Here is a 23,999-nt window from a genome sequence, read left to right on the forward strand (position 1 = left end):
AGTGAGATTTACACGGGTATCAAAACGTCGAGGCGGTTTAAGCCTGCACGAAACAGACCTTATTTGAAGTAGATCAAGACATTCTCTATGGAAGACATGAACGGTAAAATAACGAAGGAACCCCTTTCAAGTTCAGCCGCAAGTTGTTACAGGAATTATAACGCGTCGACTATTTCTCTCTAAACCATATACCTTTGACTAATCCGGAAACTATCACCTCGAAAACAAAACGTTTATTCCGTTCCGTATTTTATCTAACGGGTGGCATCCATGAGTCTAAATATTCCTGTTACATTGCACAACCTTCAATGTTGTCATAATTACGCAAAATTCTGGCAAATTATACCCCGACTCTGCGTGCAATGAACACAAGAGAAATGACACAATTTCACCTAGTTAATATTGCCTGCTAACCTGGATTTATTTTAGCTAAATATGCAGGTTTAAAAATATATACTTGTGTATTGATTTTAAGAAAGGCATTGATGTTTATGGTGAAGTACACATTGGAGCAATGACAGTCATTGATTGATTGTTTTTTATAAGATAAGTTTAATGCTAGCTAGCAACTTACCTTACTCCATTCGCTAACAGGCAGGCTCCTCGTGGAGTTCAATGTAATCAGGTGTTAGAGCATTGGACTAGTTAAACTGTAAGGTTGCAAGATTGGATCCCCCGAGCTGACAAGGTTAAAAATCTGTCGTTCTGCCCCTGAACGAGGCAGAACGTTCCTAGGCCGTCATTGAAAATAAGAATGTGTTCTTAACTGACTTGCCTAGTTAAATAAAGATTAAATAAAGGTGTAAAAATACATTTAAAAAATCGCGCCCAAAAATACCGATTTCCGATTGTTATGAAAACTTGAAATCGGCTCCGATTAAATCGGTCGACCTCTAGTCTGTGCCTATGTTAGTGTTGCTTCACAGTCCCTGCTGTTCCATTACGTGTATTTATCCGTTTTAAAATGTATTTTTTAAATCTAATTTTACCGCTTGCATCAGTTACTTGATGTGGAATAGAGTTCCATGTAGTCATGGCTCTATGTAGTACTGTGCGCCTCCCATAGTCTGTTCTGGACTGTGAAGAGACCTCTGGTGTCATGTCTTGTGGGGTATGCATGGGTGTCCGAGCTGATTGCCAAAGTACAAGTAGTGATGAAGTCAATCTCTCCTCCACTTTGAGCCATGAGAGATTGACATGCATGTTATTAATATTAGCTCTCTGTGTACATCCAAGGGCAAACCGTGCTGCCCTGTTTTGAGCCAATTGCAATTTTCCTAAGTCCCTTTTTATGGCACCTGACCACACGACTGAACAGTAGTCAAGGTGCGACAAAACTAGGGCTTGTAGGACCTGCCTTGTTGATAGTGTTGTTAAGAAGGCAGAGCATCGCTTTATTACAGACAGACTTCTCCCCGTCTTAGCTACTGTTGAATCAGTATTCTTTGACCATGACAGTTTACAATCCAGGGTTACTCCAAGCAGATTAGTCACCTCAACTTGCTCAAATTATAATTCTTTAAAAGTTGTACTTCCCATTGTGTGACCAATTAGCTATCAGGCTACCACCCTATCAGGCTACCACACCCAGAAGTCTTGGCACTGTGTTCTGACAGAACCCGTTCTCCATCTACGTGAGTGTAGAGGTGCGATGGTGTAATTACTCACTGTGTCGACTTGTCTGAGCACCGTTCCCTCTCCAAAGAACAGAGGCTTCCTAGCGTCCACCAGAATCAGGTCAAAGTAGGACTGCCACGGCCGGTGGGCCGTCCCGTGCTGCAACCCAACCACACAGACAGATTCTGGCCAATGCGTACCGACTTTAGTTAACTACATGCATCTACGTAAGTTGACAAGATTTCATGTCTGAGGGAGAATGCCGTGTATGAACGTTGAAATGATTCTCTTACCTTCGGGCCGTGGGGGAAGTCAAACAGGTATGTCATGATCTTCTGTGAGAAAATTAAACAACATAACGAGTCTATTAGTCATCTCATTTAAATGCCTTGGTGACTGGGACAGATACCGCAGCTATTTGCCCCAGTTCAGCACACAAACACATCACCCCAGTTTCATATGCAAACGCCACCGTTTGCCAGGACATGTTTTGTGAAGCTGTGTGTACGTTTGCTTTGCATATTAAATGTTGTTTTGCATGGATGTTTAACAAGGCAGGACTTACCTAATGTTTTGGACCCTGAAGGATGTCTGTTACTGTGTACTGTGCATGTGAAGCATCCATTCCTCTGTGTGTGTGTGTGTGTGTAATTACAGAGTGTGTGTGTGTGTAAACAGTGGACCTGGGCACTTAGCGTGGTCAGTACTGTATACTCACGTGTGTGTAATGACAGAGTGTGTGTGTGTGTGTAAACAGTGGTCAGTACTGTGGACTCACGTGTGTGTATTTGTAGTCACTGTTGGTGGCCAGGAACACCTTGGCTACTTCATTCATTCTACTCAGCAGGAGAGGCAGCTTTGCCTTCATGAGAGAGAACACTAAATATTACAAAGCCATTATCATATACAGTGCGTTCGTACAGGCATACAGACAGAGACGTAAAGTAAAATGTTAACTTCTCATCAGGTTTTGAAGTGGTCGTGTCAGTGTGTTCCCATAGGAATACGACACAAGTCGAGCGGTGAAGGGGCTGATAAAATGTTAATGTGTGTACTTACGTCTCTCACTACGTACTTTTCAAGGTTCTCTACTGTCTTTTCCTTCAGGGTGCCCTGGAAGACAAGACTACAGGTAAATAGGTTGAAATACATAGACAAATAACAAGCACGCATCGATACATCATACAAAATGATTTCTTTATGATGACACTCACTGTACATACCATTAGCACTAAGATAAACAGTAAATGATTGCCTCAAGATAAAGATAATCATTGGGCGTTTAGCCCCATATAATACCTTAAAATGGATGTAAAGTGAATTGAAGTGAACAAATGGTTGCCTTGTGAAAGACTTCCTCATCAAGCTACCTTGAAATGGACCCAGTCGACGGCGTCGCGGATGTCCTGGAACATGCTCTTGAAGGACATGAAGAGGTCGCCATCTTTAAAGCCAGTCTCACAGCTGAGGTAAGGGGGGAGGAGAGGGACACACAGAGCCAGTGGACAGGCCAAGGCCAGACAGAGAGCTTTGCTTTTAAACGCTAGTAGCCATTTTTCACTACATTTGTTGTTTTGTTTTTGTTTTGCTTTTAAATGGGATAGTCTTCCCTTGTTTGAGGTGGTTTCCAGCCAAACAGGAAAGCAATCTCCCCCTAAAAGACCAACAGCTCGTTTCAGAGGAGAAGACATGCAGCCATTCCATTGCAGATCACATCATCACACAGAGAATTCATTAAAACTATCGCTAACAAACGATTGTATAATTATATCGAGACGATAGACATGATATTACATCATGCTAGATGATTAGTCATTAAAGATTAATTTAAATAATAAAAAGTAATGAAATTAAGTTAAGTTACTGCATGCATTCGTGGAATGATTAGTATCAAAGACCAATAATCATTCAGATAGCTGAGTAATCCTACTAAAGTATCTTGTTTATGACACAAAAGGGTGGTCCTATAACTCAACCACTGGCTTTAACAGGGTTAGGGCTATAGTATTTCCTTATTGGAGGATTTTTATTGGAGATATGGACCTACCCGTTTGTCATGTTGTCTAATTGGCTTATCAAATGTTGCCATGTCATATCCAGGAATTACTTGTATATAAGCCACAAGAAAAATAAGGTGGGTAGTGTGACTAGGGATTCCTTACCTTGCATATCGGTCACAGTTTGAGAAGAAGTCCACGAGGCAGGCAAAGAGGTAGGTCTCTGGAGAGAGAGGGAAACTGTACTGTGAAATCAATCGAGTGTCAATAAAGTTGAGTTGAACTCCATGGCCTTGCCTCAAACTGTGCTCAGACAAAATGGAGGGCATGTCTGGGCTTGTCCCTCTTATGAATGACAGTTGAATCTAGATGGAGATAAACACATTTTTAAATAATTGAATGGCTCTGGCATGGACAGAATCTCTCCTCCTTCTACCTGGCAAGTTGAAGAGAGTGTTGAGGATATAGAAACGTTCAGTGTCGTCACGTTGGATGAACTTGTTCGGGTATAGCTCCCGTATTTCAGGTCTGGGGGAAGAGAAGAGAAAGAGAAAATGCGACGTCAGGAGAATTTCTTGGCAGGTAGACCGGGATCTAACCTTCGAACCCGCTCAATGATCTGGGGAGAGGGGACGTAAGGGAGGACATTGCGAGAAGGTTAGGAGAGCGTTGGGTTCACCATTTACCCTCGTAGGAAATTGAAGCCGTGGACACAGACCAGGATGTTGCCGTAGGCGTCCACCTTCAACAGGTTCCCGTACATGGTGTCAAACACCAGGCCTCTGAAGAAATACAGAGGAACAACATCATTCAGTGGGTTAGAATACATCTAGAAATGGATAATACATGATCTTTAAAAGCCCATCAGAAAATCTACCTAGCTACAACCAGGACCAAATTAGAAACCCACGTATCCAGGTACAGAAATAGCATTAAAATGTCCTCACCATGGCAACCATGATGTGATAGGTACCTGGTAATAAAGTACAGCTGGTGCCCCGTTGACATCAAAGCGTTTTCCAGTAAAAAAAAATATATATAGCAGTATAACGCCATCACCATGGCAACAACATTAACGGTATGATGTGATTGGTGGTCACCTGGTGGGGAAGGCGGGGTCGTAGACGAAGCTGAGCAGCTCCTGGGGGTAACCGATGTGGACCAGACGCTCCACGGTCAGCTCAAAGCCCAGGGACTCATACTCTGGAGACTTGTACACTGGAGAATAGAAACACAGACGTTAGCATTTAACACAAGCCGGTGTAGACTACACAGAGTCACACAGCAGCGCCCCACGAAGCCTATAAAGTGACGTAATTACACTGACACCATACATTTAGGAGAAGGACGTAGGAGGAAGTCAAGTCTAATTGCCTGTTCGCGAACGGACTACTCTGTAAATAGCAGCCTCCAATTTATCCTCAACCAGCCAATGTGGACCCATTCACCTCGAATTGGTAACAGCACGTAAGCTATTGCAACATGACATGATGGTGATGCAACGTGAGACAGGTATTTTAAAAATAACTCTAACCTTCAGGGTATCCGAGATACTGTTGGTAATGATATAGTCTAGCCCCTCTCCCCCTAAAGTGCATGCGCGCACACGCCCGGGCACACACACACACACACACACACACACACACACACCGAGCGCAGGGGCCTGAATATCCTAGGCTCTAATCCGTGGAGAAACAGGATCCATAGCTCAACTCTGGACTCTGATACTAATGAGGCCCGTGGAGACGATGACATTCTGACACCAAACAACCAGGCAACCAGACATCTCCAGGGCCCTGTTCATTAGGGCACGTGACACGAAACAGTTTACAAGGTTTTGCAACAAAAAAAGGATAAGCCTTTCTTATTGGGCAGGTCCATTTAGTCCCTCCCTGTTTTCAGTCCGTTTTCCGCCGTTTGGTGCCTAATGAACACACGCCCAGGCCTGGCGAGCCAAGCGATGGATGGAGGGGAAAAGTAGAGAGGGATACAATGTCCAGGCCTGGGCCAGAGGGGCCTGTCAGCCCATTAGAATGCTAACTGACATTGGAAGAAGCCTCTGTCAGATGGTATTAATATAAAGGGTGTTTTTCCACTTTAGGTCCAGTCAGGCTGCAGGAGGGGAGGACTTGGCTGATGCTTAGAGGGAGCAGGAAGAACGATGTGGGGAAAGGCTGGCGCTGAGACCCCAAACGTGGAAGGAATAGGCCTGGGCAAATATCTGTCTTACTGAGTTAGCGCGTGCACACAGACAGACAGAGAGAGACAGACAGACAGACAGACAGACAGACGACAGAGGAGTGTGAATACCCATCTTGGTGTAATGTGTGTGCGCGCACATTTACCCATTTGTGTGTTTGCTTCTTAGCCCAATTGTGTGCTTTCTCTCTCTCTCTCTCTCTCTCTCTCTGGTGAGTTCAAATCCCCTGTGGTGTTCCAGTGTCCCTGGCTAGCTAGCTAGCGAAGCAGAGGAGTGGTGGGCATCATGCCCAGTGCTGCAGCCTCGAGTCGCACAGTCCTGGGCCAGACTCCTCCATACAAATACCCCCCCACCCCCCTTTCCTCTCTCCTCATCCCTGCCTCCATTTCCCTAAGCTCTGTGGCTGTTGCAAAGAAACCTATTTTAAGAGTATTTTCCCCTCATGCACCTTCCCAATCAGCTCTCTCTTTGGTTGGCCGGGCGATGAGCAGAGTTCTCTCTCTCTGCACTGTCCACTGCTGTGACCTTCAGACAGCTTTAGCTTAAACACACACAGGCCTGGAAACACACACACAGCCTATTTATGTCTGTATATATAGCACAGTCTAGTCCAGGGATAGGAAACGTTGATGGAAGTGGGGGGGTCACAAAAAAAAACGGAACTCATGAGGGGTTGCAGTAGGTCTGCGTACCCACATCCACACCACCACCTTATGAGCTAAACATTTCAGCGGCCCCCCCTCGTGACAGCGAAAATAAAAAAGTATGTTTTAAAAAAGGTCATTTCCTGCAATTCTACACATTTTGCCATGGGGTGAACAGAAAAGTTTGCCGTTTTTAATATGATAACTGGCCCCAACCCGGTCGATAATTTGGCCATGGTTACTACAAGTTTAAATACGTGGACGCTAGACTAATTTACCAATCTAATCTAATTTACCAATCTAAAAAATAAAAATCCCTGACATTTCTAAATTGCATCTTGTGATTTCTATTATTCTAACTCACAACAGTAAGTTGAGAGTTGGGGGGGAAACTGTTCCGCGGCCCGCCAGTGGCCCATCCCTGGTCTAGTCCATTAGATTTACTGGTCTGTGACCATGTTTAAGTTGAAATAGTTGATTTGTTTACTCATAGGTGAGGGGTATAGCTTACATTTGGGACGAAAGTGACACTGGAGGGCTGTAAATTCTAGCCTGGTCACTCACACACACACACACACACACACACACACACACACAGAGCTTAAGGGGTATAATTATCTGTCAACGACTGCATCAGGAGAGGAGGATTTAATGGATCCCCAAGCTTAGTGTGTGTTACCAGGCTATAATTTACTACTTTCCAATGTCACTTTCATTCCAAATGTAAGGTATACCCCTCACCTGAGTAAACAAATCGTGTGTGTGTGTGTGTGTGTGAGAGAGTGACCAGGCTAGAATTTACAGCCCTCCAGGGTCACTTTCTTTCCAAATGTAAGCTATACCCCTCATCTATGAGTAAACAACTTAACCCTTTAACTAAAACATGGTCGTAGACCTGTAAATCTATTGGACTAGACTGTGCTATATACAGATACATAAACAGCCTTCATCCCAAATGGCACCCTATTCCCAATATAGTGCACTAATTTTGACCAGAGCCCTATGGCACCAGGTCAAAAGAAGTGTACTGTATCGGGAATAGGGTGCCATATGGATCGTAGCCATAGCTTATGACATATGAAGTGTCTTCTGTACAACATCCTGGTTGCTAACTATAGGCCTAAGTACTTATCTAGCTGTATCGGAGGTGGGTCCAGACATCGCTGTCACTCAGACAGCAGTATCTTTATTAGACAGCAACACCTTGTCAAAATAACATAAATTAACATGGGTACTGTTAGTAGCTTGGGCTCCGCTCTGCCAAAGGCTAAGAGTTAGCATAGCATAGTCTAGCTTCTTCCAAAACGAATGGCTTTCAGGCTAATCACTATGCTACAATAAAATAATCCCGTGCCCCATAGAACTAACAGGTCGACAGTGTGGCTCCAGTGTCATTTGAGCTTCTCAGAACAGGAGTCTCTCACTAGGTTGTTTTCAGAACAGTGTGTCTGTGTGTGTGTGTGTGTGTGTGTGTGTGTGTGTGTGTGTGTGTGTGTGTGTGTGTGTCATTTGAACTACAGTACAGTGAAGCCTCTCTATGTTGTGTTTTCAGAACAGCGAGTCGTCGAGGACAGATGTGTCAGCCAGCGTTGCCGGGGGCATCTAGTTACCACGGTAATTTGCTAGAGGCGAGTGGGCAGGGACAGTGTTAGGCCACATAGAGCTGTCATCAGCGGATGATTTCACGACCTTTGATATAAACCACAGTTAATGACGGATGACCTATCATAGAAGGGCATGGTTCAACTAATGCGCTTCTCTTTTATCAGGCATCGTGATCTTGATATGGAAATACTGTATCGTATTGACATGGATAGACCGGAGGACATTTGATCTCCTCTGTGCGACACAAAGCTATTGACAGAAGGCCTATCATAGAGGAACATGGTTCAACATTTGCCAGATATCATGATCCTAATTTTAACGTATAGGACCACTGTACGGTTATGGTCTATTTACAGTCAGAGGATGTTGTACATTTAACCATGCTGTATGAAAACAAAATGAAAACTCCTAACAGCCCTCTTTTTTAAATCCTCACTAGAAACAGAAACCAACGTGTAGCCTACCTGCTGCCGTGAGAAGTCGTCCCAGTGAGGGGTCTGACTCCTCAGGCGTCAAGTCCTATCAACATTGGTCAAGACGCTATCTAGCTAGCTAAACGTGCTTCAGTGACTCAGCTAAGTGGAGGGTTGGTAATTCATCTATAAATACAGTGTGTGTGTGTGTGTGTGTGTGTGTGTGTGTGTGTGTGTGTGTGTGTGTGTGTGTGTGTGTGTGTGTGTGTGTGTGTGTGTGTGTGTGTGTGTGTGTGACTTTGAGGAGGGGGTCATCCCTAGGGAAAGGGGATCGCTTGTACCCGCAAACACACAGCCCATATCCCATTTCCATCATCTGAGGGCAGATTTTACAGACGCTCAACTGTTGACATGTAGCCTCTTTTTATAGGACGGTCCATAACCAAGTGATGATGTTTACAAGATGCCAGGGCTATCGTATCGCTTCACTCAACGCTCGAGTTGCGACCACAGAAACGGGCTGTGGCCTCCCTGGCCAGAGCGCGACACAGCGACACCTCAGCCTCCTGCCGGTCACTGGGGAGAACCTCATCTAGGGTTCTGGTGCGCCTTGCGGTTTACAATCGGGCACGGACTCATGTCAACGCCATCATTTAGACATTGTGTCAAGAGATGTTCCCTAATTGGCTTTAGGCTTGCCTTCATGTGGTTGACGGTCAGGTCAATGGATTACAGACAACCTATTGTCACTTAGAAAACTATTAAAAAATGACTGCTACTTCTTTTACTATTGCTTAGTCAAATACAGAGAAACTGTACTAGTGTTAATACTGTATATAGAAAGTGAGGATAGTCTTAACCAATCACTTGAGGTCAAAGAGTTTTGTTGTTTGCAAATTCCAATGACAGAAGAGACTAAAAACAATACATCTAAACTAACATCTAAATGACAGATTCAGTTCACACGTTTTCCTCCGTTACAGTATCCTTCTGAAGAACTCCTCACCTTTTTCCATCATCGCTGTACCCCAAGAAACCTACACCTCCCCTGTCCTTCTACCCACCACCCCTAGTCCCCCTAGGCCCCAGTGAGTCTGGTCTGGGCTTATCGAATGACACGTGAGCCCCTGTTCTGACCCGGTGTACTTGGTCAACAAACACTGAAGGAGAAATCAATATGGCCGACGACTAGTTGCTATGCCAACCAAACTAGAGTTGAGCCTACATTGTAAAGTAGTGACGGTGGGCTGAGGGCGCCCACACACACACACACACACACTGTAAAGAAGTCTTGACGGCCAGGGCAGCGACTGTAGTGCACTTACCGGCTAGAGTGTAATCCATATCGAAGCCAAAGCATTTAATCTTCTCCATGGCCAAGCTTCTGTTTACAAAAACTCTAAAAAGGGAGGAAACAGAAGGACAGAATCAGAAGAGTGATTTTGAGAGACATACAAGAGAGTTGTACCTCTGTGTGCAAGGAGAACATTAGGATAAATGGCCTCTCACAGAAGAATGAGCAGAGGTATTTTGGGGATTAAATCATATGTTAACCATCTAGTGATGGTGGTTCTCATGGTTCGTGGTTCTCATTGTGAAATATAGCCTAACAAACATCTACAATTGATATGCATGGCCTCAAAACAGATATTAGAAACAATTTGGCACAGATAATGAAGTCAGTAAGCTCCTATTTTCTCTAGTCTTACAAGGCGCGTTCCCACATGTCTTAAAAACATAGGAATTTGAGTATTAGACAGCTAGACTCGCTGTCTGAGCTTTTTAACCTTTTAAAATGCATTATTAGCCCTCAGACAGTGCATTGCTTCCTACAGGGTAGGTTCACAAGTGCACACTATAGAAAAAACATTTTGCAATGGACAACAAAATGAGTGTTTCTCATTGGACAAGTTCCATCCCTGTTTCAGTCCGTTTGGTACCTAATGAACATGACTCGCCATTCTGCATAGACAGCATGTTTACGGTGGCAGCTCAACTAGCTCAACTGTTCCCGGTGTTAAATCTGAAGGCACGGTAGGGGGATCTGCATGGCTGGAGTGGTCGGCATTGTTGGCATATCCTGCCTGACACTTTCTGATCCAGCCATCTCCAGTGGCAGGCCAGGCCAGGCAGCTCCAGTGGCAGGCCAGGCCAGGCAGCTCCAGTGGCAGGCCAGGCCAGGCAGCTCCAGTGGCAGGCCAGGCCAGGCCAGGCAGCTCCAGTGGCAGGCCAGGCCAGGCCAGGCAGCTCCAGTGGCAGGCCAGGCCAGGCCAGGCAGCTCCAGTGGCAGGCCAGGCCAGGCCAGGCAGCTCCAGTGGCAGGCCAGGCCAGGCCAGGCAGCTCCAGTGGCAGGCCAGGCCAGGCCAGGCAGCTCCAGTGGCAGGCCAGGCCAGGCCAGGCAGCTCCAGTGGCAGGCCAGGCCAGGCCAGGCAGCTCCAGTGGCAGGCCAGGCCAGGCAGCTCCAGTGGCAGGCCAGGCCAGGCAGCTCCAGTGGCAGGCCAGGCCAGGCCAGGCAGCTCCAGTCAGAGAGATCTCCGTTCCTCTGGTTCTACGCTTTACTGTGTAAGCTCAGCGTAGCCTGCTACCTACAGCTTTTGAACAAACTACGACAAAACAACTTATACTGCAAAGTAACTTGTATAAAAAAGATTAGCTACACATAGAATTTCGCAATGTTTTTATAAACATGTTGGAATTCAAAAAAGGTCTCCCGTTGTTTTCACTCACAAATCAATGTAATTAATCTAGCCATTTTTTTAAATATTTCATGCAACTAGTAAATCCAGTTCAACAACTACATATCTGTTAATGAGATTGAAAACATGTTGACAGGCATTCCACAAACTGCTTTTTCTTTGCTCCGAAACAATCAATCAACATCTGACACAATCCTCATTTCCACAACACCCTAACACTACCCTAACACTACCCTAACACTACCCTAACACTACCCTAACACTACCCTAACACTACCACTACCCTAACACTACCCTACCACTACCCTACCACTACCCTACCACTACCCTACCACTACCCTACCACTACCCTACCACTACCCTAACACTACCCTAACACTACCCTAACACTACCCTAACACTTCCCTAACACTACCCTAACACTACCCTTTTCCTATTCAGGGAAATAGTAGGTCCAGGACGATACCAGTATCCCAATACTTGTTAGTATCAAGGCAAAAAAAAACGTATTTAACTTCTTTACGAAAAAAGTCCTATTGTTGGGAACAGACATCCTTATGCTGTTATCGAGTCACATTTATATATTTTCCAAGCTATAGAACACAATATTTTAAATACAGCAGGTTTTTAAAAGGAGCAAAGAATTGTCTGCTTTGTGTTTCCATTTTTACCATGGAAGACATATTCGCTATGATCGAATACTCATACTAACCACACTAATGTACTATGTGTGACTTAAATTGAGTATGTAGTATGCTTATTGGTCATAGTATGGAAATAGTTAGTATGCCAAAAGTTCCGGATGTCGTACTAAATTCGCCAAAATACGAAGTATACATGCAGTGGACACTATTTCCGTGCTTTTCAGGCCCATAATGAAAAATGGGCGTGGCTTCACAACGTTTTCAGATTTGAAGAAAATTTTGGAAAATATGCAGCTGAAGTCCAACGAGAAAGGATACAAATTCATTGCTTTAACTAATTAAGACAAATGTTAAGAAAATGTTGAGCAATGTAATAAAGTAATGACTTTTGAAATAAGTTACATTACACGTTATGTTGGCTGACAGTTAGCTAACCTTACGAACCGCATATCATCACAGCAATATGTAAGCTAGCTACCGTCCTAAAGTTAGTTGGCTGCTAACATATCGAATTTGCCAGGCAGTATATTAACTATATGCTATATAACTAACTACCCAACGTTTATTGACATGATTATTCACTTCATTCTTAGCTGCGTAGTTTAGTCATTGTGCATTCTCAACGGGCATTGCTAATTCTGTCTATCTACTCCGATTTCAGAGCACTCTCGTCTTGTCGCGTTTGTAAATTTCAATGGGCGTTTGTAAATTCACGCTGGCTATCTTCTCCAATTTCAGAGTGTGCCAGAGCACAGAATAACTAATGAATTTATGAACGCTCAACACCCATTGAAATATGGCAAGTGTCAAACATTGGCTAAAAAAAAGCGTAATTAAAATGTTGCCAGCAGCACAGTTACAGTCACCAACGCTCTGGATAACCAGCTCTGCTAGGGCAAGTAAAATGGTCAGAGAGGTGTTCTTTCATTTGTGTCTGGAAGTAGCTAACAAGCTAGCCAACGTTAGCCAGTTAGCTTGGGTGCTTGACTGCCGTTGTGAGGTCAGAGCGCTCAGACCAACCCTACTCCTCGACCAGAGCGTCTAGTGCGTGCGCTCTGAATGCTCCAAGAGCGAAACGCTCTGAATTTACAAACGCTCCAGATTGAAATTATGCACACACCCAAAATCGTAAAAGGTCTAGCTAGTCATTTGTTATGCTAACAAGCTAGCAAGAGGTTGCATAGCAACAGCATCAACTTCCGGTAGACAGGCAAAGCACTAGTACACTCAACGGAAAGGATACGGTTCTTTTACAGTATACTAAAATGAACTAATAGTATGTAGTATATACACTCATTAAGTATGTAGTATACAGTATGTTAGTATGGGTATTTGAACACAGCTAGTATGATACTGCTATCGTCACGGACCTAGGAAATAGACCATAATACATTCAGAAATTATCCAATATTTTGCCATTACCTTGCTGCAGCTCCACACTGAACCAGCTTCCACTGCGAGTTAAGCCCGACGGCAGACATACGATGCATTCTGTGTCGTGACTAAAAGTGTACTAGCCTGGGCCCTGGCCTAGCCCGCTTACATAATGCTATTCCAACTCCAGCCCAGGAACAAAAGAGCCCACTCTCTTTGCTTCCTTGCCATTCAATTTCTGACGTGTTGCAAAAATTATTGTTTCCATTCTGCATCATTCTCTGTTATTGTTGTTGTTGTTTGTGGTGCCCGTTTGTCACTAGTGGTGTTGGTGGGAGGGAGTTGTTGTTTGTTCTAGCCCTCTCGAAGACATGCAGAACAATCCATCAGGAAACAGCAACAAACTCAGTGCCTCCCAGGCCCTAAGCCACTGGAGCTAGGCTACTGTACAGTACTAAGGCTCAAGCCTGTATTCGCAAAGAGTCGTAGTGTACTAGGATCAGTTTAGCCTTTTAGGTTATAATGAATGTGATTGTATGGACCTGATCCTAGATCTGCGCTCCTACTCTGAGATGGTTTGTGAATAGGGGCTATGCTTTCCATCACGAATAAGGAGAATGTAACACCATTCACTGCTTTAACTCAGAATAATTTAATCAGAAATAGCCAATTACCTGATGCTTACAATCCCTAATATGGATGATACAATTACAATATCAGTGCACTGGCTGTGAGGCAAACCTACAACTGACACTAAGCTGTGGTTACAGCAGAGGTCTCTCTAGGCTAACTGATAACAATCAGCTGGAATGCGAGTAGGCCTCAGAAGGACCTACTGTATTCTCAGCATTGAGTACAAAGCGGGGTCTTGAAGTAATGGGTGGATTACTGGAGTTCTCCTTGTTACAGTTACAGTCCCCCTAAGAACAGGTTAAACGGCCAAACTGTAGGTGTACAGTTCAGGCCCTCTTTCTGCAAATAGACCAAGATGTTCTGGGGCTATTAGCACTGAGGTGAATGTGAGTGGTAGTCATAAATGTTGCCCAAGTGTGCGAGTACTCTTCTCCCTACTATTGACAAAGAGTGACGGTGGGGGACAGCCCACTTTGACCTGATGACTGGGCCTCAAATAGACAATGTGTGGGCCGGCCTCTCGTACTAGCCTACCATTACCTGACTGTCTGGTTGTCACCACTGTGGTCTGACAGAGGATTCACTTTTAGGTGCAGGCGACGTAGAAATAGATTTACTAGAATGGGTAAAGCCCTTCAGAGCACAGTGATTCTATTTCTATGTAGTCTATATCTAACAGTGAATCCCTAGCTTAAGCAGACCACAGTGTGTGACAATCAGGCAGATTTGTGTTCCACCAGTAACCTTATCTTATGGAAACAGTACATTGAACCTACCGTGACAGACCCTTCTCTGTGAGACTAACAAATGGTGCTAGCCTTACTGACTGAGTGGATTGTTTCATTGTATGGTTTCATCAGCCGTTCAGCAATGATACTCTTTCTGTAAAGGTTGCTGATGTTTTTGAATCGGCAAAGCTTGTTAAACTAAGACATTTCAACAAAAAAGTGTTGTTAGATGTACATCAAATGTATCAACAACTCTCAAAACCAGCAAAACAACCAGGTAGTAGCAGTTCAATTCTGTTGTTGTGAGGGGCTTCGCTTACAGACTTCCTACCAGATGCCAGAGTGCCAGTGAACGCAGATAGACCTAACAGTGACAGAAAAGTGACAGCTTTAGTGCCGCTGTAATGTCCATAGGTTATGTAACCGGATGAAATAACTGCAATTAACCCGCACGCGCACAACGTCTCTTTGGTGAAGTTAAACGTTGCACAAGCCGCTGTTCATCGCACTCACGTGGAGCCGGCATTCCTGCCCACTGCCGTTGTCTACCATTAAGGCCAGCTAACCAGCATGCATGGCCAAAGGCTTCTTTCCTGTCATGAGAAAATGCAGTTAGGGCTCATCTATTTTAGGGTCCCCATTTCCAATTACAAAAGTAAGTGACTGCCAAAACATTGTAACCTATTTTACGACTGGGCACCACTTTGGCCTATATTTAACGAATTAGAGGACTAGTTTATCGAGTTAGGACATAGAGAGAGGTTATTTGACCGCTGCAAGCAGCTAGTGTGGGACCACACACACAGTCACACACACTAGAGCTGGGATGATAAACCGAAAAGTATCGGCAGACGTTTTGCTGATAACTTTCATTACGATAAGTAGCCTACAGTAGAGAAATGTGAAGTTTGAAATGAAATAAGTTTGCTAATATAATATGGATGTTTGTTAATGGGACAATTGATGGCTACAACCATACAGGTACTAGTAGTTTAAAGGATCAGTTTTAAAACCTGTGGTGCACATTCATGTTGTAAACTTATCGTTCTATTTATCGTTAGCGCCTAAATTCAGGAAATTTATCGTTAGCGCCTAAATTCAGGCAATTTATCGTAATATGGATTTTTTTCCCCATATCGCCCACCTCTAACACAAACACATCACAAATGACATGTCAGTATTGAGAAAATACATGTGTTTCAGTTGAACAGGATGTTGGTATAACGGTCATGAAGTTCTGAGGAAGACGCTTCAGACAGGAAGTGTTCGATTAAATCCACAGAGACTTCAGAACTGAACGGGTGTAAAACAAACTAGTACACACTGACTCTGTTATATACTCTACATTGCTGACAGGTTGTCGTAAGCTATTTGACCAAAGAATAACATACAATTACACCACATTCAAATCCACAGGTGTGAACTGAGAATTAGGAAACGTGAAAAGTGGAAATGTGTTTACCCCAAGTTGAAAGACATTTACAAACAGAGGGTTGGGTTAACACATTTACAACCAAGTAGTATCATAGCGTCCTGTCATATGTTGCTGCTGTAATTATCTGAAGTAGACTAATGACTAAAGAAAACAGTGACACACAATACACAGCTACATACAGTACAGTAGCTTAATATAACTGAATCTTATTATACATCCTTTACATGTTAGTCATTTAGCAGACGATCTTATCCACGGGGACTTACAGGCGCAATTAGGGTTAAGTGCCTTGCTCAAGGGCATATCGACAGATTTTTCACCTAGTCGGCTTGGGGATTCGAACCAACAACCTATTGGTTCCTGGCCCACAACTCTTAACCGCTAGGCTATCTTCCCAGTGTCCATCCATACATACAGTACCAGTCAAAAGTTTGTACACCTACTCATTCAAGGGTGTTTCTTTATGTTTACTATTTTCTACATTGTAGAATAATAGTGAAGACATCAAAACTAAGAAATAACACATGGAATCATGTAGCAACCAAAAGAAAGTGTTAAACAAATAAAAATACATTTTATAATTGAGAGTCTTCAAAGTAGCCATCCTTTGCCTTGATGACAGCTTTGCACACTCTTGGCATTCTCTCAACCAGTCATGAGGTAGTCACCTGGAATGCATTTCAATTAACAGGTGTGCCTTGTTAATTTGTGGAATTTATTTTCTTCTTAATGTGTTTGAGCCAATCAGTTGTGTTGTGACAAGGTAGGGGAGGTATACCGAAGATAGACCTATTTGGTAAAAGAACAGCTCAAATAAGCAAAGAGAAACAACACTTTATCATTACTTTAAAACGTGAAGGTCAGTCAACGCTGAACATTTCAAGAACTTTGAAAGATTCTTCAAGTGCAGTCGCAAAAACCATCAAGCGCTATAATGAAACTGACTCTCATTAGGACCGCCACAGGAAAGGAAGACCCATAGTTACCTCTGCTGCAGAGGATAAGTTCATTAGAGTTACCAGCCTCAGATTGCTACCCAAATAAATGCTTCACAGAGTTCAAGTAACAGACTGAGACACACCTGTGAATCAGGCCTTCATGGTCGAATTGTTGCAAAGAAACCACTACTAAAGGATGCCAAAAAGAATAAGAGACTTGCTTAGGCCAATAAACACGAGCAATGCACATTAGACCGGTGGAAATCTGTCCTGGTCTGATGAGTCCAAATTTGAGATTTTTGCTTCCAACCGCCATGTCTTTGTGAGATGCAGAGCAAGTGAACGGATGATCTCTGCATGTGTGGTTCCCACCGTGAAGCATGGAGAAGGTGTGATGGTGCTTTTCTGGTGACACTGTCAGTGATCTATTTAGAATGTAAGGCACACTTAACCAGCATGTCTACCACAGTATTCTGCAGCGATACGCCATCCCATCAGATTTGTGCTTATGTGCAGATTTGTGCTTTGGGCCTATCATTTATTTTTCAACAGGAAAATGACCTCCGGGCTGTGTAAGAGCAATTTGACAAAGAAGGAGAGAGATGGAGTGCTGCATCAGATGACCTGGCCTCCACAATCACCTGACATCAACCCAATTGAGATGATTTAGGATGAGTTGGACCGCAGGGTGAAGGAAAAGCAGCAAACAAGTGCTCGGCATATGCGGGAACTCCTTCAAGACTGTTGGAAAAGCATTCCAGGTGAAGCTGGTTGAGAGAATGCCAAGAGTGTTTAACACTTTTTTGGTTACTACATGATTCCATATGTGTTATTTCATAGTTTTGATGTCTTCACTATTATTCTACAATGTAGAAAATAGTTAAAATAAAGAAAAACCCTTGAATACATACATACATACATACATACCTACCTACCTATGGGAACATGTCACCCCTGACAGTATCAATAACTGTGGTAACTAATATGTCACTGACAGTGTCCATCCATACATACCTATGGTAAGCCTCTCTGCGGTACTTCTTCATGGCCAGCCCGTCCATGTTGGCTGGAAGGTCTGCATAGTTCTGCAGTCTGTCGCTCCATGAAGTGGTCATATTTATATCTTTAAAATCCTCTGAAAGTCAATCTAGAGAGGGGGGAAATAAGAGAAATTCACCTTGACATGATTCTGCAGTTTCCTCTTCTTGCGCTTTGAGCATAGGCCTAACTGAACATTATATAGGCTTATCTATTTAGCGTCAAATAACTTTGAAATCTTCAAACAGGAGGAGTATGAACTCTCAAAGAGTTCACTACACTAGCTCTGCGGAACCTGTATGAACGAGCCACAGTTGCAAGCCACTGCCTGCCACCCGGCTGCATTTAGACTAATTATGTAGTTCGAAGGCGTGGAGAGCCGCCGGGCGGGGAGAGCCGCCGGGCGGGGAGAGCCTAGTCCTCCAGTCACACCAGCTGTTTGTTTTGTCAATGACAGAACAAAAGAGCCACAATAATCTTATCAAATCCCTAAAATACACTAGGCCAAGTCTGTGTACCAAATGGCACCCTATTCCATATATAGTGTACAGGGTACTGCTTGGGACACATCCCTAGTTTGAGTCACTCTTGACTACTAAAGAAATCGAACTGCGAGTGTTGTCAATGTTCACACGTTGCAGTTTGCAGGCCATTTCTATGCAAGACTCGGTAATGAGTTAGAAGAAGAGGGGACGAATGTAAGACTAATTACTGTGGCTATTGAAAAACGGTCGGCCACCGAGGTGGAAGAAAGTCACTCACTTCTTCTGGGCTACTCAGTTTGAGAGACAAAGAGTTAGGGTAGCTTAGATTAGATTAAATCGAGAACACGTGAGACGAAATTGGGTTGTACGGTAGGCGTAACGCATTACTTTTATTTATTTTTAAATGATAAAAACAGAAATGAAAAGAACCTTCAGTGCCAGCATGCACATCTGTTCAGTGTTTAGCAGCGTAAAATTCTCAGGGGAAAGATTTATGTTTTTAGCTGTCTCTCCAGAGAATGACCAGTTTTTTAAAACATTAATGGCCTTCTCTATCTCCCAGGAGACTAGGGAAGGGGGCAGGAGAAAAAGCTGAGGTCAGCTTTTCTTTGTCACACAATTTGCAAATGACACAATAGACAAACAAGCGAGAAAACCTTGAGGGGTTGAAGGGTGAGGTAGCCAGCAGATCTGACCTTGCTTACAGCAGCACTAGGGTTGGACAGAATTGCTGTTATTAACACACTGTGTGCCAGCGTGAGATAAAGCTCGGGAAATGTACCTCAATCCAGGGATGAGAAATGTGTTGTACTTTGAATTGTCCCGTTATGCCAACTGTTACACCGATAAGATTGAACCAGTGCTCGTTTCTAGCTGTCGTTCAATCTTCTCATGGTGTAACAGTTGGGATATTGGAACCATTCGGAGTACAACACATTTCGCATCCTTGGATTAAGGTACGGTTTCTGAGCAATACCTCACGTCAGCTCCACGGTGTCTTAACATACACAGGAATGCTGTCCAACCCTAGTGCAGCTGTAAGCAAGCGGGTCAGATCTGCTGGCTAAGGGTGAGGGAAAGACTTCTCCCCAGCAACCATGAGTTTCCTCGCTCTCAGCTGTGCTATAAGGAAAAGTGACATTTGATGAGATGCTCTGAAACTGGGTTCAGGCAAAGTGACATCACAGTGTGAACTACTCAACTGAGCAAGTTTTCTAAGGAGGCCAAGGACAGCCCTTGGCATTTTTGGCATAGATAAAAGTTTGCCTATTCCAGCCTTATGCTCCTTGACAAACCAGTGAAGAAATGCAGAGTATAGCTTTATTTAACATTTTGTAATTGGCTATACAATCAAAGACCAAGTTAATATTTTATACAGTGTTCAGACTAGGTCCAAGGTCAGGGAAGACTGGACCTGCCTTGTCAGCCCAATCAATGCCGGATTGGCTGATGATGCACCATGCCAGATATGTTTTTGATGAAACAAATAGATAGCTAACGTTATGTAGCAGCTAACTACGTTTTACGTTTGCTAAAAGAATGGGCAAATCAACACAAGGTAAAAAGAATGTCAAGTAAACTAGCAGTAACTACTCCATTTGAGTAGCAAGCAAAAATCAGCTGAGCTACGCTAGCTAGCATGGTAGCTAACAGAGATTTTGTGGCCAACAAAAAGTGATAAATTAGTTAGCTAGCTAGGTCACATTTTAAATTCAGTAGCTAGGTATGTGCTTTAAAAGGTGCAATATGCATAAATCACTTGCTAATATTTCACCTGAGTTCAGTTTGTGACAAAAGAACCAGTCATTGCGTAGAGAATCATTGTACCATCTAATATATTTTCCATAAACAAAAATATTGTATTTTCAGCTGTTTGAAGCTGGTATACAATACCGAAACTTAAGAACGGGAAGCATAGAAAAAGTGCACATAGAACAGATCTACAGCTTCTTTGACTTGCTTTCAATAATAAAGAAAGATCTATAACCTGTATTTCTGTGTGAATTTGGTTGGGTCGCCCAAAAAAAGTTACATATTGCATCTTTAATAACTAGGTTTAGCTTATTGTTAGCCTGAATATATACTGTAGCTACCTTTTAATTATAGGCTCAGCTCGCGGAGGGCTTGTCATTATGCGCTTATCTTGCCAGCACAAACAATGGTCTCTGTCGAATCACCTTTTCTTTACTTGCAGGTCGCCAAGGGGGTTAGCTAGTAATGTAGCTAGTTATAGCTACCTTGTCAGCTAACAGCTGATTAGGGAGTTTAGCATTAAATACTAACGTTAGGCAATTTACAAAATGGACGTTAGCTAAACCACAATTTAACTATTTTGTCGCATTTATTAGCATTATGCTAAGCTAGCTAGCAGGTTACAAAACAACCATTCACATCTGCTCCCCCTTCACGGAAAAGCCAAAGTGGCAGACTGTCTATAATAGAATAGAACAAAAACGGGTGTTCTGTGAACGATTTTACTTACACTCACCTCCGTATTCCTCGATAAAGCAAAAACTGCACCGTTTGATAATCTGAGCATGCGCTTCATACACGATCAACGTGGAACAAAATCGAAAAAAGTATCTGAAATGCACTCGCAGAACAACAAGTAGATACGTTATGCATACACAGTCCGTGGAGATATGATTCTTCCGCAATTTCTTGTAAAATCTCTCTGCTGACAGTGGATTGTTACCGAAGCAGTGGGCGGTGTTTTTCTGCTGTAAGGGGGAGGGACATAAATTGTATTATTGAAATGTGATGATTTTAGGCTGAATACAATTCTGATATCATCAATGGGCCATCAATGAGACTACTGTTGCAATTCCTTTCATTCACTAAATGTATTTCTAATACAAATACAATTGTGATTTCGTAATTTCACAAGTTTTACTGCAAACACTATTGCAAACTTTGATTTGTTTTTCCAAATCAATCTATTTACAATTTATACTTATTCTATTAGGCAAATAATTTCTCTATTCTCTATTATTTTGCTGGGTAGGCTCCAGTAAGTAGGCCTACAATAAAACGTTAATAAACCCACACAAAACGTTAATAAGTGCATGGCAGGCAAGGATGTGACTAGGTGGCAGTTCCACATGATGAAGGCCTAAAGGCCAGGCTCCAGTCTGTTATTGCTGTTTCCCTAATCTACCTCTGTGTCTCCGCTGCTGTTTAGCAGTTTTAATGACAGGGGGACAAAATAATGTTTATATCTGTTCAGCCTGCATCTAGGCACCGTATAACACCTCCCCGGTGGCATCGGCTGGAGCTCTGTGTTCAGTGCATGTGTGGGGTCCGATATGACCCTGTCCTGGAGAGAGGAGGGAAGTGGCATGCCTATAATCTTCCCTTCTGTCTTAGTCAGTCTTAAGATTTGGGCTTTCAGCTGCACCGTCAGGTTACCAAACTATGTAACAGTGAGCTGCACCGTCAGGTTACCAAACCATGTAACAGTGAGCTGCACCATCAGGTTACCAAGCCATGTAAAAGTGAGATGCACCGTCAGGTTACCAAACCATGTAAAAGTGAGATGCACCGTCAGGTTACCAAACCATGTAACAGTGAACTGCACCGTCAGGTTATCAAACTATGTAACAGTGAACTGCACCGTCAGGTTATCAAACTATGTAACAGTGAGCTGCACCGTCAGGTTACAAAACCATGTAACAGTGAGCTGCACCATCAGGTTACCAAGCCATGTAACAGTGAACTGCACCGTCATGTTACTAAACCATGTAACAGTGAGCTGCACCGTCAGGTTACCAAGCCATGTAACAGTGAACTGCACCGTCATGTTACCAAACCATGTAAAAGTGAGATGCACCGTCAGGTTACCAAACCATGTAACAGTGAACTGCACCGTCAGGTTATCAAACTATGTAACAGTGAACTGCACCGTCAGGTTATCAAACTATGTAACAGTGAGCTGCACCGTCAGGTTACCAAAACATGTAACAGTGAGCTACACCGTCAGGTTACCAAGCCATGTAACAGTGAACTGCACCGTCATGTTACTAAACCATGTAACAGTGAGCTGCACCGTCAGGTTACCAAGCCATGTAACAGTGAACTGCACCGTCATGTTACCAAACCATGTAACAATAAGCTACACCGTCAGGTTACCAAGCCATGTAACAGTGAACTGCACCGTCATGTTACTAAACCATGTAACAGTGAGCTGCACCGTCAGGTTACCAAACCATGTAACATTAAGCTACACCATCAGGTTACCAAACCATGTAACAGTGAACTGCACCGTCATGTTACCAAACCATGTAACAGTGAGCTGCACCGTCAAGTTATCAAACCATGTAACAGTGAGCTGCACCATCAGGTTACCAATCCATGTAACAGTGAACTGCACCGTCAAGTTATCAAACCATGTAACAGTGAACTGCACCGTCAGGTTATCAAACCATGTAACAGTGAACTGCACCGTCAGGTTACCAAACCATGTAAAAGTGAGATGCACCGTCAAGTTATCAAACCATGTAACAGTGAACTGCACCGTCAAGTTATCAAACCATGTAACAGTGAACTGCACCGTCAGGTTACCAAACCATGTAAAAGTGAGATGCACCGTCAAGTTATCAAACCATGTAACAGTGAACTGCACCGTCAAGTTATCAAACCATGTAACAGTGAACTGCACCGTCAAGTTATCAAACCATGTAACAGTGAACTGCACCGTCAGGTTACCAAACCATGTAAAAGTGAGATGCACCGTCAAGTTATCAAACCATGTAACAGTGAACTGCACCGTCAGGTTACCAAACCATGTAAAAGTGAGATGCACCGTCAGGTTACCACACCATCCATGTACAGTAACAATGCCATAGTGTATGATTGACCCAATAGTAGATTGGTGAATAATCTCCCCACGGGGCATTAGAAGCTATCTGTCTCTCATCCATCTCATGTCATATTTAAATATATAAATGTCTGCTAAAGTAATTTAGAATTCCAGGCTATATAAACCCAACACTGTCTACATCCATCCATCTAACCATATGCACCTAGCCTTGTATTTAGCTGCATCTGTCCCATCCCAAACTCTGGTGCCGTGCAGTATGAGTTGCGTCAACAGAGGGCAGCATCACACAACCATTTCCATGGGAGGTGTGGAGAGAGGTCTGATTCTGGAAAGCTGCATGATGACGAAGGATGATACAGGGATATTTACAAACTAAATCTAGCCATATGTCAGAAATGTGCTCGATCCTCTGCAGGACGATATTTGATGTAAGCCTATTAACGTAGAGACAAGACACTTCATAGTTCATGGTTCATAATTGTAGTGTCAAATTATGTAGAATGACCTTTATTACTTTCAGTAATGGGAGGAGTAGCTCACAAATGGCAGTAACACTTCAGGTTCACCTTCTAAAATAATATACATTTCAGCATTACTACCGGTTTTAGGCTACAGAATACATGTGTTAGGCAGCCTAAAAACGCATCCTAAGTCCAATAGTATTGAGAATGAAAATTGCACAGGTTTAGAACAACATTAAATATAGTTTAGTATAATGTGTCCAGTCTCCTCA

The 23,999-nt window shown here is 43.3% G+C and overlaps 1 protein-coding gene across 5 annotated transcripts in view; it reads right to left on the reverse strand.

Annotated features, from left to right (window-relative positions):
- Nucleotides 1-23,999, reverse strand: part of LOC129839394 (cytosolic purine 5'-nucleotidase-like) — a 36,268-nt gene that overhangs the window by 11,964 nt on the left and 305 nt on the right. The window contains exons 1-12 of one of the 5 annotated variants that reach the window (XM_055906815.1): nucleotides 20,936-21,171; nucleotides 17,939-18,071; nucleotides 9,802-9,875; nucleotides 4,715-4,832; nucleotides 4,301-4,396; nucleotides 4,051-4,142; nucleotides 3,780-3,837; nucleotides 2,988-3,081; nucleotides 2,677-2,730; nucleotides 2,396-2,479; nucleotides 1,911-1,952; nucleotides 1,669-1,776 (exon numbers count right to left, since the gene is read on the reverse strand). In XM_055906815.1, coding sequence (XP_055762790.1) covers nucleotides 1,669-1,776; nucleotides 1,911-1,952; nucleotides 2,396-2,479; nucleotides 2,677-2,730; nucleotides 2,988-3,081; nucleotides 3,780-3,837; nucleotides 4,051-4,142; nucleotides 4,301-4,396; nucleotides 4,715-4,832; nucleotides 9,802-9,875; nucleotides 17,939-18,039 — 921 coding nt within the window. In that variant the 5' untranslated portion in view covers nucleotides 18,040-18,071; nucleotides 20,936-21,171. Of the gene's footprint in view, nucleotides 1-1,668; nucleotides 1,777-1,910; nucleotides 1,953-2,395; nucleotides 2,480-2,676; nucleotides 2,731-2,987; nucleotides 3,176-3,779; nucleotides 3,980-4,050; nucleotides 4,143-4,300; nucleotides 4,397-4,714; nucleotides 4,833-9,801; nucleotides 9,876-17,938; nucleotides 18,072-20,929; nucleotides 21,172-23,999 lie in introns of those variants that run through there. The other 4 variants (XM_055906816.1, XM_055906817.1, XM_055906818.1 and 1 more) reach the window with 4 other exon arrangements.

This window comes from Salvelinus fontinalis, chromosome 40 (assembly GCF_029448725.1).
Source record: "Salvelinus fontinalis isolate EN_2023a chromosome 40, ASM2944872v1, whole genome shotgun sequence".
Lineage (NCBI taxonomy): Eukaryota > Metazoa > Chordata > Actinopteri > Salmoniformes > Salmonidae > Salvelinus > Salvelinus fontinalis.